General features: G+C 47.9%; 1 protein-coding gene across 1 annotated transcript in view; it reads left to right on the forward strand.

Annotated features, from left to right (window-relative positions):
• The window catches only part of LOC109315843 (collagen alpha-1(VII) chain-like), a 210,158-nt gene that overhangs the window by 76,863 nt on the left and 117,777 nt on the right, over positions 1-15,518 (forward strand). The window contains 11 exon segments of the mRNA XM_019543782.1: positions 1,055-1,186; positions 2,296-2,370; positions 3,369-3,449; positions 3,553-3,579; positions 5,221-5,265; positions 7,549-7,617; positions 8,297-8,383; positions 9,059-9,085; positions 9,882-9,953; positions 10,555-10,614; positions 11,447-11,482. Coding sequence (XP_019399327.1) covers positions 1,055-1,186; positions 2,296-2,370; positions 3,369-3,449; positions 3,553-3,579; positions 5,221-5,265; positions 7,549-7,617; positions 8,297-8,383; positions 9,059-9,085; positions 9,882-9,953; positions 10,555-10,614; positions 11,447-11,482 — 711 coding nt within the window.

Consider the following 15,518-nt stretch of genomic DNA (forward strand, 5'->3'; position numbering starts at 1 on the left):
ACATCTATGTCACAGCCTCTTAATTTATTTATGAGCATAGGATGAGATACCATATTGAAAGCCTTGCTAAAGTCCAAGAAAATGACATCTGCCTCTACTCCTGCATCTAAGCATTTTGTGACCCTGTCATAAAATGAAACCAGATTGGCTGGGCATGATCTACCTGCTATGAATCCATGCTGGTTTCCCTGTTGCATTATTTTTCCTGCTGGACTCCCACAAATATGATCTTTCAGACTCCCAGAAATATGATCCTTCAAAATCTGGGCTCATCCGGGATCTCTCACACCCTAAGTGAGAATCATATTCCTAGACCAACAAGCCAATCACATATGAGAGCCAGCTTCTAGTCAAAGATGATCCTGCCTTGAGCAGAGGACTGGACTAGGTCGCCTTGTGAGGTCCCTTCCTGCTCTACTTCCCTGTAATCCTATAACTTTCTGGCCCTTTCATGGTTATTTGCTAACTTGGTGACCTATCAGTTACGAGGGGAAAGGATATTTGAGGTCAGTGTAAATCTATAGCAGGTTTATCCAACATATGGCCCATGAGCTGCCATGCGGCCTGCCAAGGCATTTTTTGTGGTCCACTGTTTACTATTGTTCCCACCCCTTGTCCCTCCCCCAGCCCCTCAGCAGCTTCGTAATGGCTGCTCGGGGGATGGAAATGTGGAGCTATTTATTTCTCCCCTTCAGTCCCTGGGGCAGTAGTTGGCTGGCTGCAGAATGGGTCCCTCCTGCCCCTGTGCACCGGCAGCTACCATGAACCTTGCAGTAAGAGGCAGGTGCAGTAGGGCTACACAGGCAGGGTCTCTCTGGCCCAGGACAGAGGGTGTTTGAATATGGCTTGCCGGCCCACTGGGTGATAAAAAGTTCATGATCTGGCCCCACATTCAAAAAGGTTGGACACCCCAGGTCTATAGTCTTTTCCAGTTCCCACCTATGTGTCTGACTTCATCTTGGCAATGTGTGGCAATAGGTTGCAACTAAACTGGTTCCTAAAACTCATAATCCCTTTTGACCAGGAGACATCTAACCTCAGCTATGTGTTATAGGTTGCTGGACACAATGTGAACAAACCACAGCAGTTTGGTGACACGGACAGGAAATCCTTGGCCTATGATTTATCACCCGTTGACCCACAAATCGAGGGACCACAGGGGCCTTGTGATCCCAAGTGCCAGAAGGTGAGATGACTGATAGGCGCTTGTGACTATGTGCTTGGGGAATATAGGTGCAGTAAGTGCATGCACTGTGAAGTATGAGCTTGATCCTCCAACAAGCTCCTCCAAATTTATGCTGATGAAACAGGACTGACTTGAACAGAATCACAGCATGCAGAGTTGAAGCCTCGCAGAGGAGAAGCAGAGCCTTCTTCTGAAGACCTCAGCCTATGTCACAAGCAGTTGGTGTTTGGAGGCATCCTCTTGTCTTCTGCATCATGCCCATAAGTCTTGCTCAAGCTAGCGCAAGTCATATTCCTTGGACTGTCAAATGCACTTTTTTGAAACCAAGTATTTCTTCTAAAAATAGCCTGCCTCTTGAATCTGAGAAGGAAAAAGGGAAGGAAAGTCATCCTATATGCTCCCAAGAGGCTCTAGTCTTTATTTTTTATTTCTTGAATTGAGAGTCAGAAAATGTGGATGCAGCATACATTTAAAGATGTTGTATTATTAGAAGGAACATGGTACCCATTAGAAAGCCTTCAAGCATTATTTTAAAGAATTTGGGTGTTGGACAACCCACCTATGTCCCCACTAATGTTATTCCAGTAGTTAATGGCCCTTGCTGTTTTAAAACCCCAAACCTGTTACAGACCCTGAGAGCTAATAGTTGGGTTGAGACTAAGATCCATTCCTGTGTCTATAAAGATAGACAAGAAAACCATGAGGCATGCCCTAGCTCCTGCATCTCCATTTTAGTAGTCTCCATCCTATGCTACAGCTCCTCGTCGTGTGACTGTAGCTGTGTTTCCTTGTCCTGAAAGGTGAGAAGCGAGCCCGAGAAGCAATCGCCCTCCAGTTCAATATACAGAAAAGGCATTGTCCTCATAGTTTGTGGCCTAGGGATGGAGGAAGATAAGCAGTGCATGGCATAAAAAAAGAGGCTGATTTGATTCTTGGACTGGGTTTGCAAAGGATCTGCTCACTTTCTGTCTACCTCCGAAGTTTCCTTATTGGAAAAGGTGGAGTGGTGGCCCGGGAGGTGTGTCTCAGGGCTCTGTAGGGTGGGTCCATTTGTTTTCCTTTCAAGGGTCACGGTGTCCTGAATGATTGTTTCATTTCTTCTTTTCCAGAGCTACAGGGGCTTGCAGACGGGCAGGGGTTATGATCCGTTTGGCTTTGCAGCAAAGGGAGAGAAAGGAGAGCGGGTGAGTCTAGGAACATGAATGCTGTCCCAGGTTACATGCCAGTGGCTACAGAGGACAGCGGGAGAGCTGTCTTCAGCCCCTTTGCATCAGTGCTTAAGGTGTTCTGTCCCACAATGCCTTGAAAAACAAAGAGAGAGAGGTTTGGAGGGTATGTACATGTGGGTGGAACATGTGAGTGTGCAGGGGTGTTTGTGGGTGCATATAAAGGGGCGGGGGGCTAAAAAATGATAAGCTTATTAATAAAATTAAGTTTCCTGTAAGGCTGAGCAATGCAGCACTGTTGAAGTCAGGGCCTGGGCATGGTTAAAGCCAAGAGACAAGAAAAATGTTGAATGAGCTGGAGACCTGCTCTGAGATCAGGACTGCTGTGCACTAGAACTGATCAATGATCATAGCTGATCATATGCCATGCACAGAGTTTGGCCCACCCCGCCAGGGTCATTTCGGAGTCCATAAACCTGGCTGAGTTTGAAAATCGCATGGGATTTCTGAGTTTGGAAATTACATGGAACTATTCAATGAGTCTTCAAATACCTGAAAGGTGATTATAAAGAGGATGGAGATAGACTTTTCCCCCCCCGTGCCTGTAGAAGGCAATAGCCTCAAACTGCAGTGGAGGAAATTGAGGTTGTCAGTTAGGGGGAACTTTCTGACCATGAGGGTAGTCAAGCTTTGGGACAGGCTGCCTAGAGAGGTGGTGGTGTCTGCTTCCCTGGAAATTGTCGAAAGCAGGTTGCACAGACACTTGGCTGGGCTGGTTTAATCAAGGATGATCCCACCTTGAGCAAGGCGCTGAACTAGATATCCTTCTGGGGTCCCTTGCAGCCCTACTGTCCTATGACCCTATTCTTTCTCTAGTGGAAGAGGAGCCTGTGCTCTATACAGGATCCTCTCCCTGCACCGTGCCAAACCTGCTGTAGGCCGGGCTTCCTTGTGGTTTCCACAGCCCCATCAGGGATATGCCCCACACTTGCCCTTGTTGTTTTCCATGTGTTTAGGGTCTACCTGGGAAGGATGGGATTCCTGGACTGCCTGGCAGACCCGGACGGACAGGGCCCCCCGGCTCCCCAGGGCGGATGGTAAATATGTGGATTCATGAGCATTGTCAACATTGGGGTTGATTTAAAATAGTCCTCCCAGAATTTCAACACCTAATTTTTCCGTCCTTTTTTCTATCTACAGGGTCTCCCAGGTATCCAAGGTGATACTGTAAGTATCCTGAAACCAGCAAATCCTGCTTCCTTTAACCTGTGCGAGATCCGGCACGGTGCGGTCTGTGGGTACAGACCATTGCCCCTCTGTCTTAGTGAGATGCTGCTGTCATTGCAGCTGTGGAAGGGACGTGAGCAAGGAAGTGGGGAGTTAAGAGCATCATTAACATGAGGAACACCATGCTTAAGGCCCTGCCCATTTTCTGCCTATGTCCAATTGGTAGGAAGCATCACACTAATTTTTGCCATCCAATGCGGGGACATCACCCATCACCTTACCTGCTCCATCTTGTTGCTTCTGCTTATACTTGTCTCCATGATGTTGGAAGATGCTGGCTTAGTGGGCATGTTTACATGTGCATTTATGCCATCTTAAATTTACTGCACAGTAAATTACTGCACAGTAAGTGGGAATAGGCACGTGTCTACACATACAGGTGTTAAAGTGCATTAACACTATGCTAATTTTAATCCCAAGTCAGTCTGCACACACAGTGTTACTGCACAGTAAGGTGTCTACATGTGCATTATGGCACAGGAACTATTAGGTGTAAACTCATGATGCAGGTATCACATTTATGCTCAAGTCAGTGTAAGTTGCTGTATTTACTGCACAGTAGGGGTGTGCATACGTAGATGTGCACCTGTGCTGCACGGTAATTTCGGTTACTGCATAGTAAAAGCACATGTGTAGATGTGCAAAAAAACAGACAAAAAAACAAACAAACATGTGTAGATGTGCCCAGTGTGTGCAGTCATGTCTTCCTCTAGTGGCCTCCACCAAGCTGGATAAGAGCCACATCCTGGAGTTGCCCTATTATCTCAAACAAGGGGGGCACTTGTGGTTCTGGAATTGCCTACCTATGTTCAGCCTTTGCTGTATAAGGGCAGTGCATAGACTCTCACTCTCAAATTGCTTTGTTTTCCTGCATGAAGCATTGTTCCCAGTTGCAGCTACCACAGGGGCTCAAGTTAATGAAACCACCATTGCCACCAGGCTGTCTTTCAGTCTCTGGGTTTTTTTTACAGGTTATGTTTTCCTGTATGGAGTGAGAATGCATAGCCTCTCCTCCCATCAGGTAAAATCAGCTGGAACTGGCCATGTGACCTGCCGTGCTAGTCCTTGCTCAACTCCTGTTTGAGCTAAGGGAATACTTTTGTTAGCAGGTAGCAGTGCTAGGCTGTTATCTTAAGTATATCAGCCACTGGTAAGAAGTGTGTAATACACTGAACCCATGGGCTACATATGCATGGTTGGTGGCAGAAAGAAAATATCTATATTTATATCTATGAATCTATATCTATCTATCTCTTTATCTATCTATCTATCTATGTATACATAGATAGGAAGATAGCATATCTATATATGTAAAAATCTATCTATACTTATATAGAGATAGCTAGCTAGCTAGATATGCTATCTATCTATTTATCTATATCTATGTATATATAGATAGATAGATATGCTCACTTATTCAGAGAATATAGGTGCTCACTTGATCAGAGGAACCTGTATAAGTGAGCATCTATATGTTACCCAGTGCAACTGAGTCTGCCATGGGGCATTGCTGATTGGAACCGAGCCTATGTTCAGGTTACACCACATTATTTAATTCTGTGATTTATTTTAAATCCCCAGGGGCCTCCTGGATATCCAGGACCAGCAGGGCCAAAAGGAGACAGAGTGAGTTCCCTTATATGTGTTTCAATTGGAAAAAAAGCCTCTTTTGTGCACTGATGAACTATTGATGTGTGTGCATGGTGTTGTCATCTAGTGGATAGAATCGGCCTTCCTCAAAGGTGTCGGGCGTTGGCTGCAGCCAAGGCTGGGCATTTTGATGGGGCCGGGACCAGTGCTGGAGGCTCCAGGCTAGAGGGTCTTTCCCCTCTGCTCAGGGTCAGATTAATCATCATATCTGGGATCAGGAAGGAATTTCACCCCATGGTCAGATTGGTATGGACTGTGAGTGGGGGTTGCCTTCCTCTCTAGTGGAGGGCATGGCTTCTCTCTGCCTGGGGTCTCTTGAATGTATATTAATAAACTTTTAAAGACATGGCACATCAGCTGCTGTGGTTCCCCTGCTTTGCCTGAGGCAGGGTTGGGTGTTAGGTCTTGTGTTATGTCAGAGTTGAGGGTAGCTTTACAACTATTTGGATTATGGATTGCATAGGGTGGTTTGGATATAGCTGATCCTGCCCCAGGTAGGGGCTTGGATAAGGTGACCTCTGGAGGGTCCCTGCCAGCCCCACTTCTATATGATTTCTATGAAAAGTTGTCAAATGTGAGTTGTTAGTCCTATACTACTAGGAGCCCTGAGGACTCATCCTATGGCCTTGGTTCCTTTAGTCCCTTTCTTCAGCCATGGACATGTACGATCCAAGTGAGAGGGTCTCTGTCCCACCCCTGCTGAGATCTTAGTCCCACCTCTGTTGAGGTCTCAGTCCCACCTCTGCTGAGGTCTCAGTCCCACCTCTCCTGAGGTTGTGAAGCTTTGGATGGCTTGTGGGGTGTAGCATTGTGTCATCTGTGATGCTCAAAGAGTGGCCGCTGTAAATGGTGAAGTAGGTAGAGACTTTCCAGAAGGCCTCCAGCCATATGAAGGACATGGCTAGTGAGTGTCACTCTAGCATCTCTGTAACTGCAACTGTCCCTGGGATTTGGCTTGTCCAGATTCACTCTACTATTGGGCGTTATGGTTTCCCCCCGCACAGAAGTCCCAGGGTGCAGAATGGGAACACAGAGGCACCGTAAACTTGTAGGCTGAGCTCCCAATGAGCTAGACCAGGTACCCGGAGCAGTACAACCACGTCAGCATGGCACTCCACTTGGACTCATTACCCCTGGCCAAGAAATCCCATTAGCAAATTGCTAAACTGAAGTCCAGGATGAATGGATTCAGATTAACTCCTCAGGAGCGGGAGCTGTTTTGGGTCAAGTCCATCCATCCGCATGGAGATCATGTCCTACCATTGTCCGTGGGAGAGGACTTGGCAGCTGTTAACACAAAATCCTTGAACTGTTACACTTGGATCTATGATTTATGAAAGGCTCTAGTGTTCTGCTTTGGGGTGTCTTTGAGTACTGCCAGCCAATATACCTGTCTCTTATTGCCCTGTCCTTTTGAGACAAGTGCCCATGTTCAGGTCTCTCTACCAACTTCTGAAGCAACATGGCAATAGACTGAAGACCCAGGAAGGCTCATTGCATATGTCCATTGCAATCCATGCAGTCACGCTGACCTATGTCAGCAGGGGGTTCTGGTCCACCGGCGGGGAAAGGTGATGGTGGTGCATGTTTCTTGTGTTGCCAGTTTCTAGGATGGCTTGGAAAGGGAAGCTGAGCGCAGAAATGTTGCCAGCAGTTGGAGGGAAGTGATTCTTCCCCTCTGTTCAATACTGGTGAGGCCACACTTGGAGTTGTGTGTCCAGTTTTGGGCACCCCACGACAGGAAGGATGTGGAAAAATTAGAGAGCGTCCAGCAGAGGGCAATGAAAATGGTTTGGGGGCTGGGGGACAGGACTTATGAAGAGAGGCTGAGGGAGCTGGGGTTATTTAGTCTGGAGAAGAGAAGACTGAGGGGAGATTTAATAGCAGCCTTCAGCTACCTGAAGTGGGGGTTTGAAAAAGGATGGAACTGGACTGTTTTCAGTGGTGATAGATGACAGGACAAGGAGCAATGGGCTCAAGTTGCAGCAAGGGAAGTTGAAGTTGGATATTAGGCAAAACTGTCTCACTAGGAGGGTGGTGAAGCACTGGAATGGATTACCTAGATAGGTGGTGGGATCTCCATCCCTGGAGGTTTTTAAAGCCTGACTTGACAAAGCCTTGGCTGGGATGATAGTAGGGGCTGGTCCTGCTTTGAGCAGGGCGTTGGAGTACATGTGACCTCCTAAGGTCCCTTCAACCCCCATTTTCTGTGATTCTCCGATCCTATAGAAACCACTTTTTGTGCTGTTTCTTGTTCAGGGAGAACCAGGCTATGTCCTAGGAGGTGTGGAAGTGATTCCCGGCCGAAACGGACAGCCTGGCCCTCCGGTGAGTGGCTAATGGTGTCTGAAACAACCTCCCTCCCTTCTGCTCCCTTGACCTGTGATTCTAGGGGATTGCACAGGCCCTGCTAGGGGCAGTCAGGATTCCCTTGTTACTCATGCTCTAATAGAGGCAAAGATTGGGGCCATTTGTTTATGGGAAAGGAGAGCTTCTTCCCCAAGATAGATAGAGGGAGAGGGGAAAGGAGAAGACATACAGACAGTCTAGATCAATGCTTTGCTACCCACTTTGGGGTAATCCCTTTCTGGTGCTAGTGATAAAGAGCAGAACCAGAGTCCCAGCTATATGCAGCCCTTGCATGCTGTTAAATAGCTGCTGCCTTTTGCCTCAGAGGTGGCTGCCTTTCTGGCATGGGTGTGTTCACTCTAAATAATCCTGTGGGCATGCATCAGGGTCACATTCATTGATATTTCTTGCTTTAGCTTTGTCCGTCTCATGCACTATGGTGACCCTCTTCCCTTTTAACAGAAGGGGAAGGGGTGTCTTCCTAGAGTTCATGCCTGTGCAGCTTGGTGATTACTCAGGCGGGGTGATAGCTGAGCACTTCACCTATGTCCCTGCCCTGCTCAGTCCCTGCCAGATTCAGGTTCAGGGGGTGATGATGAAGGGAGCTGGGGATGATGAAGGGAGTTGTCTCTCAAATATTTGGCTGAAATGCTTTCAGGGTCAGAAAGGGCAGCCAGGAGTTCCTGGAGTAGCAGGACCACCGGGGCTGCCAGGACCACAGGGACCTCCGGGGACATCCACAAAGGTGTGTGTTACTGTGGCAAGCTGCTCTTCTGCATTGCTCAGGCACGTACAGCTGGCGGCCTGGGTCCAGTATGGGGGATAAGGTGCATTGCTGTCATTAAGTCAGAGGGGTGTGGGGGATAAACATCCTCCTGCCCTCCTAGACCCCCTGGACTTCAGGGGAACTGGCTCTGTGCCTTTGAGATGAAGGAGACCTTTCCCATTGATTTCTGTGGCTGTGGTAGGTGGCCTTTGGTCACTTCCAAGAACTGGGTGGGCCTTAATGGTTCAGCTTCACAAGACTGTGAATGCCAGCAAGGTGGAGTGCCAGAAGGATCAAGGCCTGAGCTTTGATCTCTCTTCTCTTTGTTTGGGGAGGACCTCTATTTTGGATCTCCAGGGTTGAGACATCTGGGTCATGCAAGGTAGAGGCAGCCCTTCTTGCACCTACCTCCACCCTGGGGATAAGAAGACTTCACTCTCTAGGGATAAAAGTGAGAACTGAGGCCAGATGTTCAATCCTGTGGCCTCCTGCCTGGCAGGGGGGCCTGATGCTACCATCATGTGGGGTGATGGTCCTTGGAGGCCGACTGCAACCCTGCATGGTTCAGGTTTTTAAGGGGAGGCACCACTGGAGACAGGAAGGAAGAGTATCCCCATCCTTGTTTTGTAACGTTCCCCATCCTTTGTGTTTCAGGGAGAACCAGGAAACCCAGGAAACAGGGTAGGAGTTACTTCCCCTTCCACTTCTGGGTCTGCCCGTGTGTCTCAGCAACTGAGTAACAGCCCTGCTGTGTATTTTGAACCAGGCTTATAGATTGTGGTGGCCACACTTAACCTATGCCCTAGTGAGGCCCAGCATGGGGCTGTATCCAGAAAAAGTCAGGCAGGACCCTTCCAGGTCTCTGCCTCTCTTCTGACAAGCACACACCTCCTCGAACTGCCCATTGGTGCTAAGTATGGGCGCGGGTCCTCAGTGTGGAAGAAGCCTGAAGAAGAGCATAGGTCTGGATGTAATTATGGGGTGATTTTCCCCTGGTTGAGTGTCCTGCAAGGGTTGCAGTGGTTTCTGGGAAGCCACCATACCAAGAGACCTGCTGGAAGAAGACTACTAGTGCCTACTTGACATACGAATGCAATTGTGCTGACAAGGCTTGGGTAGCTCCTAGAAACGTTATCTGAGACAGTGATACCGTCTCATGAACTTTACAGGGGCCTCGAGGAAAGAACGGCATTAAGGGTGACAAAGGAGGCAAGGGCGAGCCAGTGAGTATGGCCTGGGGATGGTCTTTTTCCTTTGGGCTCTTTGAGCTGGCAGCTATTAGACACAAGCCCTCAAGGGTGGGAGGGAAGAATGAAATGCATGCTGGGATTCCAATTTGTGTAGGTGGGAAATGTCTACTAACACTTTTCACTTCCTAAGGGGCCGTGTGGTCTTCTTCAGAGTCATTTGTGGTGCCTCATTTTATCACATGGCTTGTTAATACCTTGGTTAATACCCAGACTTTCCTCCTTTACAGGGGAGAGCTGGCTTGCCCGGCCCCATAGGGCTAGATGGTGCTCCAGGACTTCCCGGACCGAGGGGGGAAAAGGTCAGTGCTTGTGTAAAATGCCTCTCTATACAAATCATCTCAAAGTAGGGGAGAAACCACGGAGTGCCTGTTACTGGTAGGATACATCAAATGCATGGAAGGTGGAGAGCCAGGATCATGTCCCCATCCCACATGGTGAGGACTTGATGCCTCCTGCGTCACAGGGTAGAAGAGATGCCATGTCTGTGTCCCATCCTCTATATGCCTTTGTTTTATCTCCTTTCTTGGCTTCTCCTGACACCAGGGTCATCTTCCGTTTGGCTCCTGTCAGCCAGTGCTAGAGTCCTTTCTGGTGTCTGGGACTTGCCTGCCTTGGCTGAACCTGGCTGATTTCCTTATTTCATTTTATACCTTAGCTGAAAACCCCTGTGGTCCCTTTCCTCGCATGTCCCTCCTTCCCGTTCAGGTCTAAGTAGCTCTTCTACTTGCACCCCATAAACACCAAGGGTTACATGACCAAACATCTCATAATCATATGCTTTAGTTGCGGACTAAATCACTGCCCCTGCTTGTGGGGGTTTACTGCTGTGAATAGGACCAATTTGCTGGATGTTTCCTCCCCTTGCTGTGGGTACAATACTGGCTGTGATTGCTGTTTCAGGGGCAGGCAGGGATCGGTACCCCTGGCACGCCTGGCTTGAAGGGAGCGGAAGGAGAAAAGGTAGGTTTCCCCCTTGCAGCAGTAGTCAAGCTCTGCTTCTCCTTTCTCCCTTCAATGCTCCTGAAGGATTGGACCCAGACTCCACCGCCACGGTGGTGACTCTTTCCCCGTTGAGGGAATCAGTGTAGTCTGCCAGCTCATTTTATTCTCCCAAGTATTTGAAAATCAGGATGGGTTTAGCAGGGCATGTTGGGCAGGGAGAAGCCCTGCAGAGGTTTATCTGCAATTGCTGCATTTCTAGGGTAACTTTTAAATCAAGTCACAGACACTGAGGGTCTAATCTGTAGCCCACTGAAGTCACTGGGACAATGCATATCACCCATGATGCATCAGGGCTATGGACTCCCATGATGCATTGCTTCCCCATTCTAAGATATGGGACCATAGTAAGTGATAGGAGATGCAGTCCCATGTTCAAATTCCTGACCAAGATACGGGACCACAGTAAGTGACAGGAAGCCTTCACTCCTCCAAAAATTCCTGCTTAGGCATGTACATTGAAGGTTTGGGCGGCCCTCATGCATACACCATGATCCAGGAGGACTGACGGTTGCCATGAGTGATAGGAGATGCAGTCCCATATTCAAATTTCTGACAAAGATCATCTTGTTTCCATGATTTCCCTGTTTGATGGGTCTGGATTTATGTGCGTGATAGATACTGTCAAAATGAGCCCCCTGTGAACCAGTGGATAGATCCCAGCTGAGCATGGGCCTTGGAAAGCAGGTTTTGCTGGGGTAGGGAAAGAAACAGATCGCTGGGAAGAAGGAGTGAATTAGGAGCCAGCAATGAGTCCTAAATCTGAGCTCTCTCTTTTTCTTCTCTTCTGCAGGGGGCAATGGGACTTCCTGGAGCAGAAGGACAGAAGGTGAGTATTGATGGACATGCATCCAAGCTGAATCTTCATCCTTATGGTTATTAAAGTTAACGAACACCCTGATTGCCCGGGTTAGTCCTGTCCTTAAGCAGTATGTCCTGCTGTCCAGCAAGATTAGCAACGTTACAGTTTTGTGCTGGTTTTGGCTGGCTGTCTATTTTGCATCCCATTTTCATGTATGTCTGGTGCTGGGCCACAGCCAGACGGTAATTTATTGCCACCCTGATGGACAGACATGAAGAGTAGCTGACTTACGTAACACCGTGGTGCTTCTTGACAGCTTTTGTTGCAAGGTTCGCCTACTTGCATTGCCTCATTGTGTTTCGTGGCAGTCATTTGGCTGCAGTTCTTTGTACTCAAGTTCCGTCTTGCAGTTTTATTAAATTGAGGTGAGGGAGAGTTTTTGTCTTCTTGAAAGAACACTCAAAACCATGGCAGGGAAGAGGGGTGTTGAGGGAGCACTGCAAAAAAGAATATCCATTTTCTGAGAAGCTGGCAAAGATGAACGAGTTTTGCAAAAACCTCCTTAATTCACCGGTGCTTGCCGAGGAAAAATGGGTATTATCACTCCCACCAAAACATCTATGCATCAAGAGGCTTTAGCGGCACAATGTTTTAGCTTTTCATTAACCATAAAAAAAAAAAATGTCTAAGAGATGCCCTGACAGCCAGTTGCTAATTTTGCAGATTTTCAAATGAGAGTACTTATTTGCAAATCTGCATTCATTTGCTAGATGAATTTGATGTCATGTTCGTGCCAAACAAGAAACCATGCACAGATTGGATTGTATTAAACATGGTCTGAACAGGGATTCTGGATACTTATCCCATTATCTGGACTTAGCTGTTAACTGAAGTGTCCTTCCAGGTATTAACTGCCTTGTTCATATCTGTTGACCTAAAACGGCGGTGTCAAAGATACAGCCCATGAGCGGGATCTGATTTCCTGAGCCCTGTCATCCAATCCCAGTGATGTCTGTGGATCTTGGAGTTGACCACTCATTTGGCCTGAGGGCCTGAATGAGTTTGACACCCCTGATCTACTCAACCTATTACCTCTCTTAGTTGCTTCTCCTCCCCTTGTCCCTTTGCCTTCTATATATATAATTGTTGCTGTCTGCCAGTCCAGTGTGTGCCAAAGTAGGTTGTTGCCTACAAAAGTTCATGTCTCTCTGAATCTGTTGGTCTCTAAAGGTACATGTACATCTGAAGCCATGTCAAAAAGGGAGGGGGTGTATTTTCTCTGGCTCAGGCAGTAGCTGTCGCTGGAACCATACCAACGCAGCACAACACCTCCAACTTTAACCCTGCTTAATCCAGGGTTAACGCTGGAGCAACTTTGATGCATTTGTATTGCTCTGAGCTGGTCCAGAGGTAGCCATTAGACCACAACAGCTGCTGCACACTCCCTGTAAGCAGCTCCCTTTTTTTGAAACAGCTCCAAATGCACATGTAGCCATGTCTAGGGAGCCAGCGTGGACTCCCTTCTGCTTCTTTTGCAGAGGAGGCCACATGGGCCTGTTGTACATTTGCAAAGGTTCAGGTCAAAAAGCTGAAGAAGATGGCAGGTGTGAAGGATTCGGAGACATGAGACTCACTGGTGGAGTTTGGAAGCTTCTCTTGGGCTCTCTTGAAACACAATGGCCTAGCCATCTGGTGAAGATGCCCCACTGTCGTTTCAGAAGCAAGCCTGTTTCTTGATGATGGAGCTTTATCTGACGAAGTGTTCATTGTGTTTTAACCCTCCCAAAGTTTGTGAGGGGAGCAGCCACAAGATCCAGCTGTCATCAAGAAGCATGGAAGACTTTGGGCACTGAAGAATGAAGTAAATCTCCTCCAGAAAACATTTGACTTATTTTGAATTTTGCACGATCTCCCCCACGTACCTGCAGAGAAGGTCTTTTCTCTTGCTAATAAGTTACAGAAGCGAACAACAACAGAAGAGAAGAGAAATCTTGGTGGCAACCCTTAAATCAATGTGGATGCTTCAAATGAATTTCAAACACTTGTGTTCTGACTCGTGACAAACTGCTGAAGAGCAAGGATGCCCTTCATGCAACACATGCCTCCAAAAATATCCTTCTATGAAACACCAACTACTGTTCTACGAACAAGCAACCCAACTGCCTAGCTCTCGGTAGCATCTGGCATATGTAATTGTTATTCAGTTTTGGTCCATCAGTGTGTTTGCTCTCAGCATCACGTATTTATATAATTTGTCTTTGGATTGGGTTTTTTTTTTTTCAGTAGATGGCACAGTTCATCAAAATCTTCTGTGCTGCTTATTGAAAATAGGTTTACCCAGCCTTATCAAAGACATACTATCTTTACTCAAAATAGCAAGAGATAACTGACGTTAAACCACACTAAATTATTTCAAAGTTATGGTATATCCCTGATATAGGCTGAAGAAAGTTGGTAGCTTTAGTGGTTGGGAAATAGATGGCAGTCTTGAGACAAACAGTCGTGTAGGATGCCGAGTGAGTGGCCTGTCTCCTCACCTCTTTTCACATCAATGAAAGGAAATATCTTTTCACATGAGGCATAGTCAGACTGTGTAACTCATTGCTGCAGGATGTCTTTGAAGATAAGAACTTCACAAGATGCAGAAGGCAACTGAAGAGTGAGACTATCTGGTCTGACTGGTGTCGACACCGTTTTTGGAACAGAGTCCTGTGTTTCTCACATACAACATGTAGCTTTCCCCAAAATACGGGAGTGCATCTCTTAAGTAAGGAAGCTGTTTTCTTTGGTGGAAAAGCAGCACATCTGGAGACATGGTGCATGCCATGCCGCTGCTAGATGGGTGCCCCTTGTGTCTGCTCAGCAAACTGGAGGGGCAGAGTCCTGTGTTAACCCTTTCACAGCCATAGCTGTAGGCTAAGCACTGCAGTTTGTACCTGAAGCAGCAAGTGAGCTGCTGGTAACATCTTGATGAGGCTTGTGTTGTGGAAACAACACTTTATGTACAGGAATTTATATAAAGAACTATTTTATAGTAAAGAACTAACATCTTGTTACTGCCCTTGCAAGAGTGTGGGGCCTTGTCTTGTGTGTTATAGAGTGAGTTCTCCTGGGAACATAGGGTGCTGCCAGACATGCAGCTTCCCACTATAACTCACGGCGCTTCATATAAAGTGCCATGAGTTACAGCAACCCCCCTAACACGCCAGACATTTTCTGTTGGGTAGGGGGGCAGGATCAAGCTCCACTTCAGAGCTGGCTGCATGTCTGTGACCTCTCTCCCCTGGCCCCCTCCCCACCAACTCCATTGTATCCACCAGGATGGGAGGGTGAAAAGGGAAGGGAGGGATCATGGGGTTTGCTGAGTCTTCACTGGAGGGGAGGAGGGTGGTGGGTGCTCCCCTCCCACACTCCAGTGAAGACTGGGCAAAACCCACTTACTACGGTACCATATCATAGAATGGGGAAGCAATGCATAATGGGGCTTGCTGAGCAATGCAGCTTGGGGTTTGCTGAGTTTTCACTGGAGGGGAGGAGGGCGGTGGGTGCCCCCCCCTCACTCCAGTGAAGAGTGGGTAAAACCCAGACCAAGATCCCTTCTCTTCCTTCTCCTCCCTCCCAGCCTGAAGACAGCACCAGGGGAATGGTGGGGCTCGGGTTGCATCAGCCCAGCTCTGCTCCCAGACAGGGGCTGAAAGAAGAGAATGAAGGCACGCTGCTTTGGAGTGCCTTCATCTGAACCGTCATGTAACGAGGGTTAATTTGTGGCACGGTCAGGCACTTTTGAAGTGCTCTGCAACTGTGCACTTCTGTCAGGGCATGGCTCTAGAGCACTTTCAGGGGGCCAGTCGCACGACAAAACATCACTTCTGCCAGCACCCATAGAGCATCCATGAAACGTGGCATCCCAGGAGATGGCACTGAGTGAGGCAGCAGGGGCTCCCCCCTGGGGGTCCCCATTGCCTTTTTCCCAGTGATGGCGTATGCAGCATGGGAGGAGGTTGGCAGGCTTAAATACCATGACAGCTCTCTGCCACCATGGTGTGGATGTACCATCCATGTC

Source organism: Crocodylus porosus, unplaced genomic scaffold (genome assembly GCF_001723895.1).
Source record: "Crocodylus porosus isolate Cpor-Errol unplaced genomic scaffold, CroPor_comp1, whole genome shotgun sequence".
Classification (NCBI taxonomy): Eukaryota; Metazoa; Chordata; order Crocodylia; family Crocodylidae; genus Crocodylus; species Crocodylus porosus.